We start from the raw sequence: 18,576 nt of genomic DNA on the forward strand, positions 1-18,576 counted from the left end.
TTAATGTTCCACCTTCAGAAATCTCATTCTGACTTTCAAGACTTATTTTCCTCTATTATAAGATTCCATCTTCCAAGAACGAGATCACAGGATAAAAGACCTCTTGCACTCTCTCATGCTTCCCTTCTCAACAGGCTTTTCACTAAGTGCTCAGAATTGAAGGAGTTATTCCAGGGAAGAGAAACACAAAAGCTGTGCAAAACATGCACTACACTGCTAGACAGCACTTCAAAAGTCATCTTTCATCAACTATGATTTTAACTGCTGTATCTCCTCAAGACACACTGACAGTAAAGTACTTTGAATAGAAAAAACAACTTCCCTAAAGCAAATTAGTCACAAGTTCCCAATTCTGTATTTATTTCTTTTTTAAACTAAGATCATGATAAGATTTCAGCTGGATTTTTTTTCCCAGTAGACTTACATATAGACATCATTTAATTATAGTCTCTTGCTAGATCAGATACAGAATATTTCCCATAGCTTTGTACACCACAGATTAAGTACCTGAAGTCCAAGGATCTCCCAGGTATACCAGTGAAAAGCAGGCTTCATTGAAAGAGCAACACCCAGGAACATTTAAAATTAACCATTTATTAAATCAAACTGTTATTTTAACAGTTACATAAGTTACACAGCATGTTTAAGTCAAAAGATTTCACAAGGAAAAAAAAAACTTTAAACTTTTATTATGCAGGCAAAAATAGTACCACACAATATGTACCTGGGAGGGAAGAAGGGAAGGGGAATCTCTAAACATTCAAATAAGGCCATAATTATTTAAAAACAACAATAAAACAATAATAAACCCCCCCAAAGATCCATTTGCTTTTCAGTGTGTTCAGTGCTGCTAACTATATGTACTTTTAGTGTACAGGTGTGATTGAGGCAGTGATATTTTGATAGCTAGGTTTAATGTTTTAAAACACTATCAGAAGTGGAATAAGGCTCATTAGTACATACAGCTGCCCTTGGAATGTCAATCTCAGTTGCCTTCATCAACTTAAAATTCACAAAGTGCACAGTTAAGATATGCCAAAAAATTGAAACTGCTACTCTACCAACAGCTGCCCATGCTTAATACTTAGTGGTCTATTGGAACAAAGTATGTTCTTTCAAAAGAGATGTGTAAGAAGAGCCACTGTAAAACATTTAGTTTTGAAGATGCACTAGGAGCTCTTTGTAAACTGAAAAGTAGAAAAACATGGATTAATTATGTTAAGAAAAGAATACAAAAAACACTAGAAATGACCATCAAACTTTCAAAGAACAAGCACCACAATGGACATTAGCATTCGATTTTGCAGTGTACAGCAATGTAATAATTTTACTCTAGCCAATCTACTTCATCAAATTCTGAATCATCTTCTGAATCACTGTATTCCACAGCAATGCGACGGGAGAGGATAGTGGCCACATCATTCTCAATGCGCTCGTGCTTAGCTTCTTGTTCCCGCTGCTCCTCAACTTTGCGGAGCTGAATACCTGGAGAACATCAGACCACAAACACGTCACTCTCCTCCATCACCACCATAAATGTAAATGTATTTAGCTCATAATGCACAAAATGCTTTACCAGCAAAAATGAAGACAGAAGACACTTCTGTCTTCTTCTGCCCTGCTCAGGTAGAATTTTTTTTTTTTTGCAAGCTTTTAAAGAGAGGAATGTCAGCATTGCAGTGGCAGGCAAGATCTTGAGTCCTTCTACTATAATATCCTGGTTCTGATTTCCCATTAAAATACATTTTTAGTATCACTGTAAATGATTAAGCCATTTTGCAATTTGCATTTCCAAACCCTTTCTAGACTCTCTAGTCATAATTTTAATGAAAGTTTATAGCTATTTGAGTATCCTAACAAGACAGGACCTCTTGTGACTGTTGTTTATCATGTAACGATTTGGTTTGGGATAAAGTACTACTTGGAGATCAAAGCTGGGGTAACTCAAGCCTTTGTTTCTTGAGCATGACTTTGTCAAAAGTGCTTTCAGCAATCACCTAGATTATACCAGCAGGCTCTATTTTCTCATTTTGCTGACATTCTCTACACACCTTCCCACACCCCTGCTGTACTCAACTATTGTCAACATTTCCTTAGACTTCAATGATGTTATCAATTCACGTGCACATAGACATACAAAAATATTTCGAATTAGTGCCATAGCCTATCTGCTGATATTACAGTACAATACAGATTCTGTGCTGTGCTGCAGGTGCAGGGGAAGAGAAGAAGAATGTAAGACTTGAAACATTTGAGAGATCTTAACTATTGAAAGATACCCCACTGTCAAACAGCAGTGCACACAGTGCAGCAGGGATTTTCCTGGCCATGGGCACCATAACTTGAGAGATACAGCTGGCACACAGCCCCTCATGATCATCATGAAAACACTGCCCTGCAGCTCTGCCCTTTCCTTGCACTCCATCATAGGCACCTTGCAATGCAAAGGCTGCTCCACTACTGCACTGTGTTCAGATCAGGTACTTAACAGCTTGAAGTCTTCAGCAATGATTTCTGAACATCACTTTTATCTTGTTGTAATACAGTGACAGATAATCAAAATTCCAATGCCAATTGATCAGTTTTGCTTTTATCTAATAGTCTGTAAAAACCAGTGTTTTTGTCTTCTACACAATCTGTAGATGATCAGAAATAGCTACATTTGCAGGTAAACAGAAATGGAAAGATAATCTCCACAGATCATCTATAAGCACTTGTACTTTTTTCTGTGATCTAACTTCCACAGAGAACCAGCTTTGCCATCCAAACTAAACATCTGATAAGTGCAATTACAAATTGAAAAAAACTTGTTTACTTGGCAATGCATACTCTGTAGAGGACAGAAAACAGAAACAGACTTAAGATGCACTCCTCTAACTTCTTACACATGTGAAATTTTCCATCTCTCAAAGGTCACGTGTATTTAGCAGGTTTCTGAGATGGTTCTTTTTGCTGCTTAACAGCCAACGTTACCTTTCCGTATTGCTTCCAGCAGAACGCTTCTCGCATCACTGATTACAGGAAGAGTTGAAGGATGGCGTTTGGGCTCAGGAGCAGGAATCACTTGGGATGGTGGAGATGGAGGCATTATAGGTGCATGAGGGCTGGGGACAATGGTTGTGGGAGGAGGGTGCAGAACAGGAGGAGGGTGAGAAATGTTTGCAACTGTGACAGGGGAGGAGGGTCGAATGCCAGGAGGTGGCAGGGGAGGAGGTGGGGGTGGTGGAGGAAGTCCCTGTACTTCAGCTTGTGGAGGAACTGGGTGAACAGGTACAGCTTCACACACTTGGGCTGCTCTAGTGACAGGGGGAGAGGGTTGTGCTAGGGGAGGAGCAACTGGAGGTGGAGCTGGATGAAGAACTCCAGGAGCTATCTGGAGAGGAGCTGGTGGAGGTGGCACAGCTGGGGCCTGCAGAGCAGCTGTGGGAGGGGGTGGCGGGGGTGGGACTGGGGGTGGAGGGGTGGAAGTCATTGCAGCTCTTAATGATGAAGTCGACAAAGCAGATGGAAGAGGTGGTGGTGGTGGGGGAGGAGGAGTGGGGCTCACAAACACCGGTGTTCTGCCTGTTGCTGGTGACTGAGGACGATTTTCTACCAAGCCAGGAGTAGAACTGCAACATCCAATAACAGAACAAAGTTATTAGAGCAAGAGAGCGGGGAAAAAACAGTAATAGATTCACTTCTGCAACTTAAGAACATTGAAACCTGGGCATTAAAGAGCATTATGTACTATGATTTCAGGGTGTTTGTCCACACCTCACAAAACAAGGAAGTCTAATTTTCAGTATGGAGCATGCATCAGATTTCCAAAAGACTTCTGCTCAAATTCAGCTATTAACCAAAATTTATGTTCTTATACAATGTATCTGCATCTTTATCAAAGGTTTCCTATACTAGTATAATTCTTCCCTGTTGTCCCTAAGTAAATCCAAATTATTCTTCTCAAGTGAGGAAATGATCAGTTGATTAAGTGTTTTGATTCACAGAACTTGAAAACCAAACCAAAACAATACAAACAATGAGGACAAGTTAATTTGAAATATATATTTAAGATGTGATGACAAAATGGGTGAAACTAATATCAAAGGTTATCAATACTGCATACAGATGTACAGTTATATGCTAGATACTCATTATAGGACAATGAATAGGTGAACTCGAGAAAACATATTTTCCTGAAGGACCACTAGAGGATTTCTTTAAACTGTTGCAATAAATTAATCTAAAGAGCTATGCATTTTTGAGTATGATCTCCTAACCAGTAAAAATCATTCTTTTCAAGAGACTAACATCTTGCTGATGTAAAAACCCCATTATTAACTGTCCTCTAATTAAGAGAAATTAACTGTCTTCTATTCTAAGTTGTATGTACCTGAGCACAAAGTAAGACTTTCAGTACAAAAACATAGGGGAGTGACAAAGAAATTTTCACCTCTACTCTGTGTATGTACTCACTTCTGAAAAGGTACAAAGAAATAGAAAATAAAAACACTTCAGGAGAGGGAAGCACTTGCAATTTAGCAAATGTGATGAATACAGAGTTTTGACAGCTGACTGTCTTACTGTGATATATTCCTCCTTTCATGTTGGCTGAAACACAGCTCAGTTGTACAAATTTCCAAAACTCCATCCTGAAATGCCAACATATTTCACAGAAACATTTTCCATAAAGTTGTCTTGCTATTTAACTCAGAAGGCAACATGGTCCCAGTATTACTGGCAAGGTGAGCACCAGAGCAGCCTACGGGATTTAGATGCCGGCCTTCCCATCCAGCTCCTGGCGGCCCCATTCCTGCACCCACGCTGGGGCAGGGGGCTGCCATAGCCCCTGGGATTTCTGGGCAGCATAGAAACAGGGGGGTGACAGGAAAAGAAAGCAGCCCCAATAGATCCCCACGTGTCTTTTCTGCCCATACCTCACGCAGGGAGGCACAGGCTTCACTTCGGCGGCTCCGTGCATGGGCGGCGGCGGTGGCGGCTCGTGGGGCCGGACCAGCACCCGCTCCTCGGCCCTGTTCAGCAGCTCAGACATCTGGCTGTAGGGCAGCGCAGACAGGGAATACGATCCATCAATGTGGTCCACGTATGCTTGAGATCTGCAGAAAAACAGGGAGAAATGATCTAACTCCACCTTTAGCTGGAGTCAGTATTCATGCCCTCAGCTACTGTTCCCTATTTCAGTCTGATTTCTGAGTACAAGGATCTTCTCTCCACAATAGTGTTGCATATTATACAGTGTGGTTTTCAATAATTTATCCCACTTTCCCTGTTATTACTTCTAGCAGCTCACGGGTTTGATTTTGACAGGTATATCAGATAGTTTCTACAATATGTGTGTGACCTTAGTGTTTATTAGTAACATTATTTTGAGTTAAATAAACACAGCAATACACTCAGAACTACTCTTCTTTTATAACATTCATGAAACATCCATCAATGTTAGAATAGTAGAATTTAAAACTGAATAATTTAACTGAACTTCCATCAGAGGATCTTTATTCCAATATTTACAGAGAACTCCCTGCTTTAATAGACATATGACTCAATCAATACCTATTATTGAGTCGTAGCAGTAAATAAAGATGATCCAACTTGTTAGTGACAACTTTAGACACACCTCAAGGACCCGATCAGTTAGTAAATTTTAATTAACTATTCAATCACAGATTTTTATTTTTAAAAATCTCTAATAAATTCAGAGAAAAAGTATTTGTAGAACACTTTCCAACAAGTAGAGCAAGACTACAGTTCCACATACTGCCACCACTGTAGTATCTAAGCCTATTAAAAATTCTTCAGGGGTGAAAATCTTCCTCATTCACTCCAAAGCACGGTGCTGTTCTGGATCTGAACAACATGTTCTGCACTTGCAGTACTCCCAAGCATTTCAACATTGTTAATAATTGCATTACTGGTAATGAGATAATCAAGGTTTAGGCCAGGGTCCTGGTTATAAAACAAACATGTCTAAAGTGGAACCCAGCATACAAAACACAACAAAAAGACAGCAGGAAAGAAGCAGCTTCTGCCAATGACTTGACACAGCAGTTTACAGAGATACTGTAAGGCTGTTCCTTGAAAAATGCTAATCACCATAACTTAACTTGAACTCCACTGAGCGAAACGCACTGAGAGCATTTTCACATTCTGAATTGAGCTAAGTTTTCTACAAGCAGGTTTTTCTACTTTTCAGACAAGAAGCACTCTCTCCTGCAGTTGTCATAATTACTCACCATCACTACTGAACTTGTTTGAAAGCCTTACAAAGCTAAACAAAATACTCCCTTATGATGTACTTTTGACCACAGAAAGATAGGTGAAAAAAATTAACCAGTTTTTGAGAGGACAATGAACACTTTTTAATTTAAAAAAAACCCCCAACAAAACAAAACAAAACAGTCAAAATCCCCAAACCAAAAATATATCCCCAAATGTCCTCACATTACTTGTCAGCCCTCTTTTCTATCAGAGGTTTTCTTGGCTGGTAAAATGGACTTGATTTTGCACCAAGACCAGAAGCATAAGCACAGCAGGTGTTTACCATGTGAAATGCTACTTTTAGCCACCAGCAAATACGTGCTGTGAAATGAGAATTCAACAGGTTGGATTTTGTAATAGGCTATAACCAGAAATGTCAATCAAATCATGGATTTGTTCAAGAGTAAAGAGAAGCTCAGTATTCTCATTTGAGTTCCAAGTGGACGATCGTTCACATCACACACACGATAAAGTCTTGGCAAAGTCTGCTTAAGAAAAATCAAGAGACTGGAATAATGGGGATTCTGTAGGTCAGGACTGGAATGTAGTGACACACCTGGGGTGCAACTTGCAGCAGTGACACTACACCGTCAAGCCATAGAGGACAACACATCCTTAAGGATACAATGAGGATACACACTACCCTTAAAAATAACATGATAACTACTCCTTTAAGGACACACTAAGAATTTTAAAACTGAATTTGATTAAGCTAAATCAGAGATTTCCAGTGTATTTCAAAGGGAGCAGTAGCATATCGTCATTGACCATTTCTCATGCGTGTTCACTACCAGTACAAATACACTTCATAAAGGATAGAGAAAACAAAAAGGAACCTTGATTCAAAATGTGAAGCTGGGCCATTAGCAACTTCAATGTGCTTATGTAAGAGGTTAGCATCATCTTCTGCGAGCTCTGGACCTTGGGCTAACTTCTGCCACTCTCTCCGTCTGTCATGAGGTGCCCGTGGCACTTTCTCTGGTTCATGAGGGCGATCTAGATTTTTCTGCTGTAGGAGAGTTGTGCAAACAAAACTGACAACTGAGACAGTGTTTTTTTAATTACTTGCATATAAATATCAGCCACAAAATTATGAAAAACAATCCCATTTCAAATGAAAGAAAAATTTGCTTTCAGGCTAAACATAATATGTAGACCAGAAAAAATTGTAAGAGCCAGAAACGTCAGGCTAGTGGATAAGTATCTGAACAATAATAGAGAAAAATACCTATTTAAGTAGCTTTTTATTCTAAGTCTGAAATCAAATTGTGAATCTGACACTCATATTTACTCTCTCTGCTACGTAGGAAACACAGAGAATAATGGTCAAACAAAAAAGTAGCATTGCCTTTTGCAAAAGTGCTTGTTTACTTTTAGGAAAATATAAACAGTGTTTCATTCCTACTAATTTCTTTCTAGTTTAAACGTATCTATTAGAATGTCATTCAAGCTTTTTCACTTGTAAGATTGTCAAAATTTTTTCTTACAAATTACTGTTCCAGTGAAATTCATTATTCCTGCTGCATTCCTCCTTTCTGAGTCATGGCTAGAATACTTAAAAGTTTTGGCAAAAGTTGGTTACGTTAAGACAGCATGAAAGCTTTAAGTCCTTCTATATTGTTTACTACTTCTACTACTTCTATATTGTTTACTGCTACTGCTGCTATTATTATTATTATTATTATTATTATTATTATTATTATTAAATTATTAAAGTTGATGGAACTGAATGAACACAAGTAGCTTTAGTTGAATAAAGATGACTCTGTCAAGTCCGGATTGCTATTAAAGTAGCATCTTTGCAAGCAAACTCTTTCTAGGAAAAAACAAAGAGAAGCCATATAAAGTTAACTTATGTACCTTTTGCTTCCTCTTTTCTTTTCTTTTGTCCTCAGTGTCCTGCAACATTTTTTCCTTCCACAGATCAAAGAAATATGAAGGATTGGTATAGAACTTCAAACCCTCTTTTCCATCATCCCTGAAATACAGCAACACGAACAGGGCATACTATTTATGTGGCAAGACATGAATCCAAACATTAAGACAAAGCAAGGCCATATTAAGGAATATACAGTATCTCAGACCCTGAAATGTTTTACTGAGGAACAGAAAAGAGATGATTATTGACCTCCTGGACCATCACTTCTTAATATCTTTTCTGGCATTCAAGGTCTTGGTTTCAGAAAGATAACTTCAACAAAAGCTGCAGGCAAAAAAAGTGTCACAAATCAGAGAACTCCCACTCCAATAACTCAAATCTTGCTGTTAAAATATTGAGCAAATTTGTGTGGCTGCTCACATTCAGCTACTGATTCAAATTGAATCTCTTGGACAGAAACAACATTCATTTCCATTGAAGATCCTTCTTTCTACACACTTACCTGTTTAACTTCTTCACTTCACATCCAAGTACATTATATGGTTTAATAAATATAGAAAACAAAAATTACTTTCTCCTACCATGCTACACTGAGTTAAGATTTTAGAAATATGGAGTGAAGTTTTAACACTTATAATGTCTTCTGTTGCTTTCATTCCTCCAGCAGCTTCACAGTTTTTTGTCTGGCTCCTTAAATATTCAAGTGCTCAACATGAGCAAGGTGCCTGGATATACCCTCTCTATTACATAAAATAAGCTAGAAATTGTTCTTGATTAATTTTGTTTTACTAACCTGTAAGGGGTGAGAATGTTAAGTGGAGGAGGCTGTTCACAAATGTCGTAAGTTTCTTGCAAAGGAATTGGCAGAGTTTTGCGGTCAAACAGCTGCTGGTCTTGAATTGTGGAACTCCGGAAAGCTTTTCTCATTGTAATGTCCTGCAGTGACACTGAAAGGGGAGATTGCCATTTAAAAAAAAAAAATCCCACCAAATAAATTTTGTTTGGATTAATCTGGAATTGCCTAATGCTGGATAAAATATAAAGCACTATTGCTTGCATTTTGGGCATTTTACAGCAAATGCAGATTCATCTAGCACTATTGCCATTGCAAGACATTGTCAGGCTATGTGAAAAACATGGCTATAATGTTCTAGCACATTACCCTCTGTTTAGCTTCACAGGAATTTTTTCTCACCTCAATAGATATCAGAATTCTGTCTCTCCTAAAGTAGTTCAACAAATTGAGTACTGTAGCTGTAAAATACCATTCAGTAGCTCAGAAATACCTAATAACATTTACCAACTCCATTTCACAATCCTTTTGCTACTAAAAACTGCTCTCTATCCTGAGGTATAGATTTTACCTTTATGGCATCAGCAAGCCAAACTTTGCATTCCTTGCATGTAGGCAGCAGTTCCACAGAGGGCCCACTTAGATGCCAAACCAGCAAATCACTTAAGCTTAGGCTGCTGAGATCAATGGGCTTTAATGGGAGGTGATTCTATGTTCCAACACATGAAAATAGTCAAATGCTTTTTAATCTGTTTAATCAACATGAGCCTTCTCTGTCTAATTCAGCACCACCTTGACTTTTAAGCACAGTCATTAGGAATAATCAATTACCCTTATGTAAGATCCAAGAAAAACAATACTACACGAACACAACACATTAAACAGGGATTTCAACTATTTTTACCCACTACTGGTAAAGCCTACATATCTTTCTCGATTTCAAAAGAATTTTTTTCTATTTCATTAAAATTTAGATACAGATTAATGGAAAAGTGACCATAACTGATAAGCTTTGCACTTTTAATTCTGGAAACAGTATACCTATTTAGTATCATATTTCTCTCCCTCCCTGGTCTTCAGTTACCTCATCTGTGAAGTCCAGGTGTGCCTCAAAACTACCTTTGCAACCAGCATGAGACTTCCATTAGATAAAACAGCAGATCTTTTCATTAGCTTGGGCTCTTTTTTAAAAAATCACAAACAATACTGAAAACAGTTTTCCGACGTAAGTAGCAAAGTGTATTTTCATCACATACATTTTATCTATAAATAATTATGTCTATTTTATAGAAACAGGACTGTTGATAGTAATGCCCCTTTATGCAAGATGAGAGGACAATTCTACCCCTGCACTGCTGTCAGTAGGGACTTTGGCAACAATTTAAAGAAAAACCTGTTTATGCTGAAAACTGTTTTTTCACTCGGGTTCCTGTAACACATAAAATGTACGCATACATATGTACACAAACCAAGCTGGATTTCTACTGTGTGATCACAAAGGGGCAGAAAGCAGGATTTTTTCCAGAAGGCTTGCAGTTAGTTCCTGGAATGTTCTGTCTTCTTACCTAAGCATATTGGCAACATCCTTTGTGAGGCTAAAGATGGGATTTATTTGATTTTCAGCTTGGCTTTTGAAGTTTATTACACTTGGCAAGGTTGTGTATTCCTGGAGAAGTTTCCTCCTTTTTACCCTTAGGTTCTAATTCATCACAGTGTCTTTTATTCTTTTTAATAGCTTTAATTAGCTGCTCAGAAGGCTTTTTAAGTGTGTGAAAGAAGTATTATAATCTCTGAATGTCAACTAGGAGTCTCAATTTCTGTAGGTATTTTTGCAGTCATAAATAACCCTATATATTTTGTACCTGTCATGAAGTACAGGTTATTATTAGCTGGCAAAAGTTCAATTAGAATAACTGAGGTTTACTTCATCTAAAAATTTAAGTCTTAGATCTTTTTATACTTCAGCTGCTTTTCCTTTGGGTTGTTGGTTATACAAGTAACACCAAATGTATTTCCTCAGAGTTGCTTGGCAGTCCTGCAAGATTTATAACTGTCTGTCATGTATTGGAGACATTTCCAAAAAAAGTAAAACTTAGCGTACTTCTCTTTGAACCTGTGTACATTCTGAAAACAATGAACTTAATCAATATATTCTAATAAATAAATACAGAACTTTGGTTTAATATTGAAATGCTCACAGAGTATGTGACACCATATTATTGACAGTGTTCTACAAACTCCTTATTAGCATTCCATCTCTTCAGTGAGCAAGCACAGCCAGACTAATTCATAATTTCCCTTTTCTTGCTTAAAACTACATTTTGTACACATGTTCAGGTGGATAGCACAAGAGGATAATCAATCAATCAGTCAATCAATCAATCCCCAACAATAAGCATAATAATTTTCCCTCTATACCTAAAATACACAGCAGAGGGCTTCATGGAAAAGATAGACCATAGAATTTCAAGCAGCATTTCCTATGCTGATAACCTGTAACAGGCATTCCCTGGAAAGCACACCATTATTCCAAACAACAGACAGCATTACTCAGGGAACGGAAGGATGTGGCACAAAATACGGAGCACTGTGACATGGATATAACTGGCCTACACAGAGGGATCAGGTAAATCCCACGTCGCACACCCAGCATAATCCTGGGCTGTGTACAGTGTGGCTTACAAAGCCACTTGTTCAGCTTGCCAGCTGGCAAAGAGACAAAAGCCCTGCCTGCTTTACAGCCTCAGCGGGGGGAAGACGTGAAAACCTGGCTGGTCCCACAGCCACCTGGCTTTGGCTGATTGACAAACTGGCACTGCAAGGGGACAGGTCAGACAAATTGGATGTATGAATTCAGGTGTGAGAAGAGACTAGTGGCTGAAGGAGGAGCTGGAAAAGCTGCAGGCATTTGACTCGATGCTGGTAAATTTATGCTTCCAGTTGCTTAATTCCTAACTAGCACCAGAACTTTTTGTATAGCCCAAGATCCTAAATTTGATATGAATGTATTTTTCTCAAAGTCCACCTACTACACTACTTGCATTCACTGCAGTGAGCAAAAAATGGGGTCTTAAATAATTTCCTTACATGTTGAGATATTCACAATTTGATTTGAAGATTCATTCAACAATCTAAACAAATGTCTGTTTGTCTTTATTGTGTCTGTTGTTTGGATCGTATGAAAAGATGTATTATATCAGCCAATCTAACCCTCTGCACACAACAATATTTCCCACATAAGCAAACACTGTCTGTCAGAAAGTCAAACTGTCAACCTTTTGTACACTTAGTTTTGAAAAAGAGATGCCAGTCCATTTTTACTTATAATCAAATACAAACGAGGGAAGAAAAAAAAGGGTATTTAAATTGCACTGTGATGAGGATACAATAACTGTTTTGTGTTTCTTTTGGGGTGAAATAAAAATTAAATAAAAGCACATCTGTAATGTGTATACTAAATAATGTTGTCTCTTGGCAAGCATCTTTAAATGCAATCTCTGACTTATAGTAAAATTCATGTATAGAGCACACCAGTGCACTGACAGAAAGTGGCTACTTTTAACTTTTCAAATATATTAAATACTATATTTTACTTCAACATAAAAAAAAAAGTTACTAGATTTATTTTTATTCTTTTACACTCAACTAAACAATTTATGGTTAGGTTCTAGGCCAAAAAATACCATTCTCCTAAAGACAGTAAATAAATAAATCACATATATATTCCTCTTAAAAACTTGCTCTCTTAATACTTTATGCAGAATTTCATCTTGGCAACTTTCAAGACCATAAACTCTTGACTATGGCGGCTGTGACTCCCTGCAGAATTAAACGACATGGGAAATTTCATACAAATCAAGGGACTCACTTGCCCACAATTCTCTCTCTCCGTTCAAAATCTTACCCAGCAATTTGAAAAATGCAAAGAGTAACACTCTCAAACAATAACTTAGTTGTCAATTGCTCATTGAAGGTAATTAATTGGTTGGGAGTGGTGCTGCTGAAAATTCTCTTAAGGTAAACATTTGTGTGATTCATTTCCTAAAGACATTGCAATCTCAAAGTCTGATTTTTACAGTATTTATTTTATATTTTTAATGATTATCCATTTAAACAATGACCAGAATGCACACATACTATGTTTCTTTGCCACCAGAATACTCTGACTGTGGGTTTGATAGTTGCTAAGGAGAGAGATTATTTCTGTAGATCAGACATGACTCTTGGTATTGTCCCCTACACAAGAAATATAAATTTTCTGAAATACTGTTTTAAAGAATTCCAAAACAGCTCGAGAGTTCTTTGGAAAGAGAATGTATGTAGCTGAACTACTACAGGTAAACAAAAAGAAGATGTAAATATTAGAGCTATCATTTCAGGAGGAGTCAGAAGTTGTTTCAAATGCAGTGTGTAGAATAAGCAAGCCTCATAAGATGGGAATTATCCACGAGCATCAAACACTTAATCTGCTGGTGAGTCTCAACACCACCACCACATTGTTTAGCAAATGGTATTTTGTCCACATCCCTCTTTTTATACACAAAATATGCAGTATCATGGTCTTACCATGGAACTGTTAAGCCTTGGCTCACTAATTTAAAACTGATTTACTTACTCAATAACCTCCAAATTTCATCAAGGCCCTAAGAAAATTGGAGAAGGAACACAGAGAGCAGTTGAAGCTCAGCCCACTTGCTCAGAATCTTGAAGGAGAGACACACTCAAATTCAACTTCTTTTAAGTAGAGATGTGCAAGGAAAAGTGACCTGCTATATAATTTAAGGCTTTATTTGCCTTTGAGGGTAAAATTTCTAATGAATGAATTGACAATAGTGTTACTCTCCACTTAATATAGTACATGCAGAGATCATGACCCAATTTTCGTGTGCTCTCTGTTCTTAATTTTGATTACATTTGCACTCTTTTATACTCAGCAAAATCTTCTTCAGAGGATAAAGACATTGAGGCACACTTTAAAGTGGGATTTACTATCCTTTCCTTGAAAGTCTCACAGTGGGCTGAGTATCCAGGCTTTAAAGCTGACCAAGTCTCCCATTTCCAGCAGTATACAACCCACAATTATTTGTCAAGGTTTTCCAGTTTCTCTCAACCAAATGCCATCTTTTTTTTTTTCCCATAGCAAAACATCAAATCCGTGTTTGCCATTAATCCAGCCAAACGTCTGAACTACTATTGTTTTAATGACAGGGCAATATTTATAGAATGCTTAGAAAAACAAGGAACATGTACTCAAAGGAAGAAGCCTACTGAAACACAATTTACAACACTGCTTGATTCCTTTCCTGAAGTGTGCCAGGCAGCTCACCCACAGCACTTCTGCCATGAGGTTTATTTAAGTTGCTTATCACAGTTGTAACAAATATGTGATAGAAATCAAGAATTTGATACACGGCCTTTGAGATTAAAATCCTCTCTGGTTTGAGGTTTAAATAGAATTAGGCAGCTCACATTGAAAGAGCCACTAAATTAATACCAAAATAGTCTGATAGTCTGAGTGATACAAAACTATTTTCCAATACCTCATTACACATTACATCAGAGCTGTATCAGTATCAGCATTTCAAAAAAGAACCACATTTGGTTAACATTTTAACCAAAACGTTAAAATTAATATTCTTTTCAAAACGGTCGGATTTCTACAACTATGACATTATTCACTTTTACTAGTACTTCACACTTAAAAGGCACAATTAAATTCACAAAAAATTGATCAATTAAGAAAAATATTATTTTACTTACACAGTTTGCATATATATGGACAGAGTTAGTAATGTTATTTATAAAGTAAATACTGAAATAAAAAATGGCTGGAAAGAAACTATATTCAGGATTTATTTTCCCACCTATGAGGACACCTGGACACCTGACATTGCAGGGCTAGTGAAGCTCTTGACCTGAGTTGAGCTTTATAGCAAGAATGTGTTTTCTCAGTCCTAAAAGGACCCCAAATACTACTCTTGGATACATATGGGCTTGTTTCCCATACAATTGAAATAAAGTTGAGTTTGCTGATGGAAAGCAGAGGATTTCTTTTTGTCTGCCATACAAGTTTGGTATCTTCTGATGGGAAAACCCCACATGTATATGAAAAGAATAAAGCATTTTTAAAAATCTATTAAAATATGAAATTAATAATACTGAGAAATCAAGAATTTGAAAACAGTGTAATAATTCAAACCAAACCAAGTTCATAGCAACCTTCTATGACAGAAAAATTGTGCACAAGGAGTTAGGCTCCTAAAGATACAATCTTGACCTTGGTTTTATTCTTTCACAGAGATACTGTAGTAATTCAAAATGAGAAAACACATAGACTGTTCAAACAAATTCAGAGCTTTTTATCACTCTGACTCCACCAGAAACATCTTGTCAAGTATCTGCATCTCGTTTAGTGAATCTGACTTGGGCTGTTTTTGTTCATGCCACTTAGCTTTAAATGAATCTTAATTTCTTTCTCTTGTGTAATAGCATGGGCCCAAAGGAACCCATTAAATCTTCTATTACTGCCTCCTGGCAAAGAGCAGATGAGACTCATTTCACAAGTATATCCCATTTTATTCATGCTGTTAGCTGACTAGAAGTACTGAAAGTTGCTTAATTCTTGCATAGAGAGCTAAAAAAGGTAAATTCAGATACTCCCCCCCCCTTCCCTCCTCTTCAGGCTTTAACATCCTTCAGCTATTCTAGTCCACACCAGGACTAAACCTAAACAATTTGTGATGGATTTCTAAAGTCAAGCCCAAAAGAATATACTGAAGGAAAAAAGTTTCCTGATCCCTAACTTTTAAGGAAATAGAATATCAAATGTCTCCTCATCCCCTTTGTCCTCATTTGATGGCTCATTCCAGGCAGACCCTTGTGAATAAGGGGAAATGGGTACAGCTCAGGGACTGGATCTTCTTAGGTTAACAAAAACAGTAATTTAACAGCTCCTGACACTGAGGACTGCATGTGCTCCTCTGAAGTACAAGCAGTCACTGCTATTCTATGGTGTGAGACACAAATCCAGGGGATCAGGTTTAAGTCACCCTGAGCCACGCTGGACTTCACTGTGTAGACCTATTCCCAGCCTGTTTCCTTAACTGCAGTGTCTGTACCTTTCTTTAGCTACACAGTTTAGCAAACACTACAGCACACACAGTTCTGTGAAAATGTGTTGGTATGCTGCATTGGGGACTATACACTATTTAAAACTATTATAGTAATTCTCCAACATCAAATAGTTACTGATGCTTGGTCCTGAAACCTAGAGCCAAACTTATCAAAGCCCTTTTACCTAGGATAGTACAATTTTACATCTTGCTATTGTGTAACATCCCTGGATGCTTTAACTCAATGGCTTAATATGGTTTCTTCATTCTGTGGATACGTGAATGATTAACATATTAAATATGATATATTAACATACATCCCCCTCTGATTTAAACCAAAACTAGGCTGTCAAGAGTAAATGCAGAAATGCCATTAACACTCTGGAGTGTTATGGTTTTTACAAGATTACAACTGCTGACAATTTATTACCATACCATTGAAAGGATTTTTTATCATTATCCAATCATAGCAAAAATGTCCTGGTTTGGGCAGAGGAGATTTCATTTTTTTCCTAGTATCTGTGTGCTGTGTTTGGGATTTAGGATGAGAATGATGCTGATAACACACTGATGTTTTAGTTGTTGCTGAGCAGTGGTCCAGGACTCTTCAGCTTCTAACTCCACCCTACCAGTGGGCAGGATGAGAAGACACAAGGAGTTGGGAAGAGACCGAGCCATGACAGCTGACCCAAACTGGCCAAAGAGACCTTCCATACTATATGGTGTCATGCTCAGCATATAAACCCAGAGGGAAAGGTGTCTGGGGGCTGGGCTGCTCCTCAGGAACTGGCTGGGCATCAGTCAGCAACAGTGGTGAGCAACTGTGTGTCACTTGTTCTGAATATTCTAATATTATTATTGATGTTTTCCCTTCCTTTTCAGTCCTATTAAAATTTCTTTATCTCAACCCATGAATTTTACTTTTTATTTTTTCTTTTCCCAAATTATCTCCCTCCTCCCACTGTGGAGCAGGGGTGAGCAAGTGGATGTGTAGTATTTAACTGCCTGCCAGGTTAAACCACAACAACTGGAAAAAGAGGTTTATGGGGGTGATTTATGCTCACTTATCAAGAGACTTGGAAAATCCCATTAATGTAAGAATTCCCCGAGGCAAGTCATGATTTTGTGGAAAATCTGCTACTAGCTTTGAACAGCTGTCTTTCAAAACCTGTTCTAAAATTAATGTCACGCAAAATAGAGAATCAAAACTTCCCTTTGCTTAATTTTGCTACTAGTGCAATTTTGACATCTATAGCCAAAGACAGCCTGAAGACCACTCTCCTGGTTTGACACCTCATTTTTTCTGTATACACAATTGTAATCACACAATGTAATAATACATCATTATTATATCTAGACATTCAGAACTGAAACAGCTTTCCAGAGTTTAAAATTGGATCCCACAAGCAATCTGAAGTTATTTTTCATGATAGGATATTCCTCTACTTTCTAGGTCTCCACCACATAGTGTAGAACACCCTAAATTGTTTGGGGTTACAAGATTTTTCACAGTTCCACCTGCAATGAACATACATCAAGGAAGGCAAAAGTTTTTATGCATTAGGTCAAACAAAGCCTAGGCATCCTTTAAAATTTCATACAAATTCTATCTTACAGGCATGAGCTGATGACTTCAAGAGTACTTGTTTTCTCAGTGCTAACCCAATATTTACAATACTTAAAGTTATTTAGAAAGCATCCAAGAGGTTTCTTGGATTCAGCAGCAATAAATGAAGCTATACAACTATAATGTCATAAAGAAAGTAAGATGGTACAAGTTAAATGCCAAAATCCTACTTGGACAAATGTTTACAGTCATTCCATGAGAATTAGCAGAAAGGTTTAAAAAAGTGTATAGACTTATCTCCAAGCATTCACATAACATTACATAATATTATTAATATTCCAGATACATAACACTACTGACAGGTACTCCTGTAGCCATTTTAATGTAAATTCCTTAGTATCATTCAGTAACCATGAAAACACTGAGCTCAGAAAGCTGCTCAAGGCTATTCATGTATAGCCTGTAGCAGAAATAGAAATGGACCTTTCTTGTGATGCTTTGCTCTGTGTTCTTATAAATATGATTTAAACTATTAAACTATTATTTCCATTTCACCTATCAGTGCTGTCTGAGTGACAAAATAAGAAATCCTCCCTGCAGGAGGTAACTTACATTCCTCTTCCTTTGGATCGAGCTGTGTCACACTGACAGATAAGCGATCTACACGTTCTTGTAAGGAGTTGACTCTAAATGAGAAACTGTGTGCTTCATTGAAAAGTTCACCAAATATATCTTCAGCATATTTACCTGAAATATGGGGGAAAAAAAATTCAAGCATACCACAACACAGGCAAATGATTTCTTATGTTCTAATTAAGTAATTCTAAGATCCATTGTAACAATCTGTACTTACTGAGCCCATTAAGAGCCCTTTAGAAAAGTAAATAGTTAATACGCAACTTATTTATCAGAAATGAAATTATTTAATACATTACAGGAGAGATATTCAGCTGCTATAAAATTATTT

General features: G+C 37.4%; 1 protein-coding gene across 2 annotated transcripts in view; it reads right to left on the minus strand.

Moving 5' to 3' along the window:
• Positions 1-574: 574 nt before the first annotated feature.
• Positions 575-18,576, minus strand: part of WASF1 (WASP family member 1) — an 87,646-nt gene continuing 69,644 nt past the window's right edge. Inside the window, exons 3-9 of one of the 2 annotated variants that reach the window (XM_066315243.1) lie at positions 18,222-18,356; positions 8,931-9,084; positions 8,119-8,236; positions 7,095-7,264; positions 4,917-5,096; positions 2,974-3,611; positions 575-1,485 (exon numbers count right to left, since the gene is read on the minus strand). In XM_066315243.1, the coding sequence (XP_066171340.1) occupies positions 1,328-1,485; positions 2,974-3,611; positions 4,917-5,096; positions 7,095-7,264; positions 8,119-8,236; positions 8,931-9,084; positions 18,222-18,356 (1,553 nt within the window). In that variant the 3' untranslated portion in view covers positions 575-1,327. Of the gene's footprint in view, positions 1,486-2,973; positions 3,612-4,916; positions 5,097-7,094; positions 7,268-8,118; positions 8,237-8,930; positions 9,085-18,221; positions 18,357-18,576 lie in introns of both variants that reach the window. The other variant, XM_066315242.1, reaches the window with a different exon arrangement.

This window comes from Sylvia atricapilla, chromosome 3, assembly GCF_009819655.1.
Source record: "Sylvia atricapilla isolate bSylAtr1 chromosome 3, bSylAtr1.pri, whole genome shotgun sequence".
NCBI lineage: Eukaryota > Metazoa > Chordata > Aves > Passeriformes > Sylviidae > Sylvia > Sylvia atricapilla.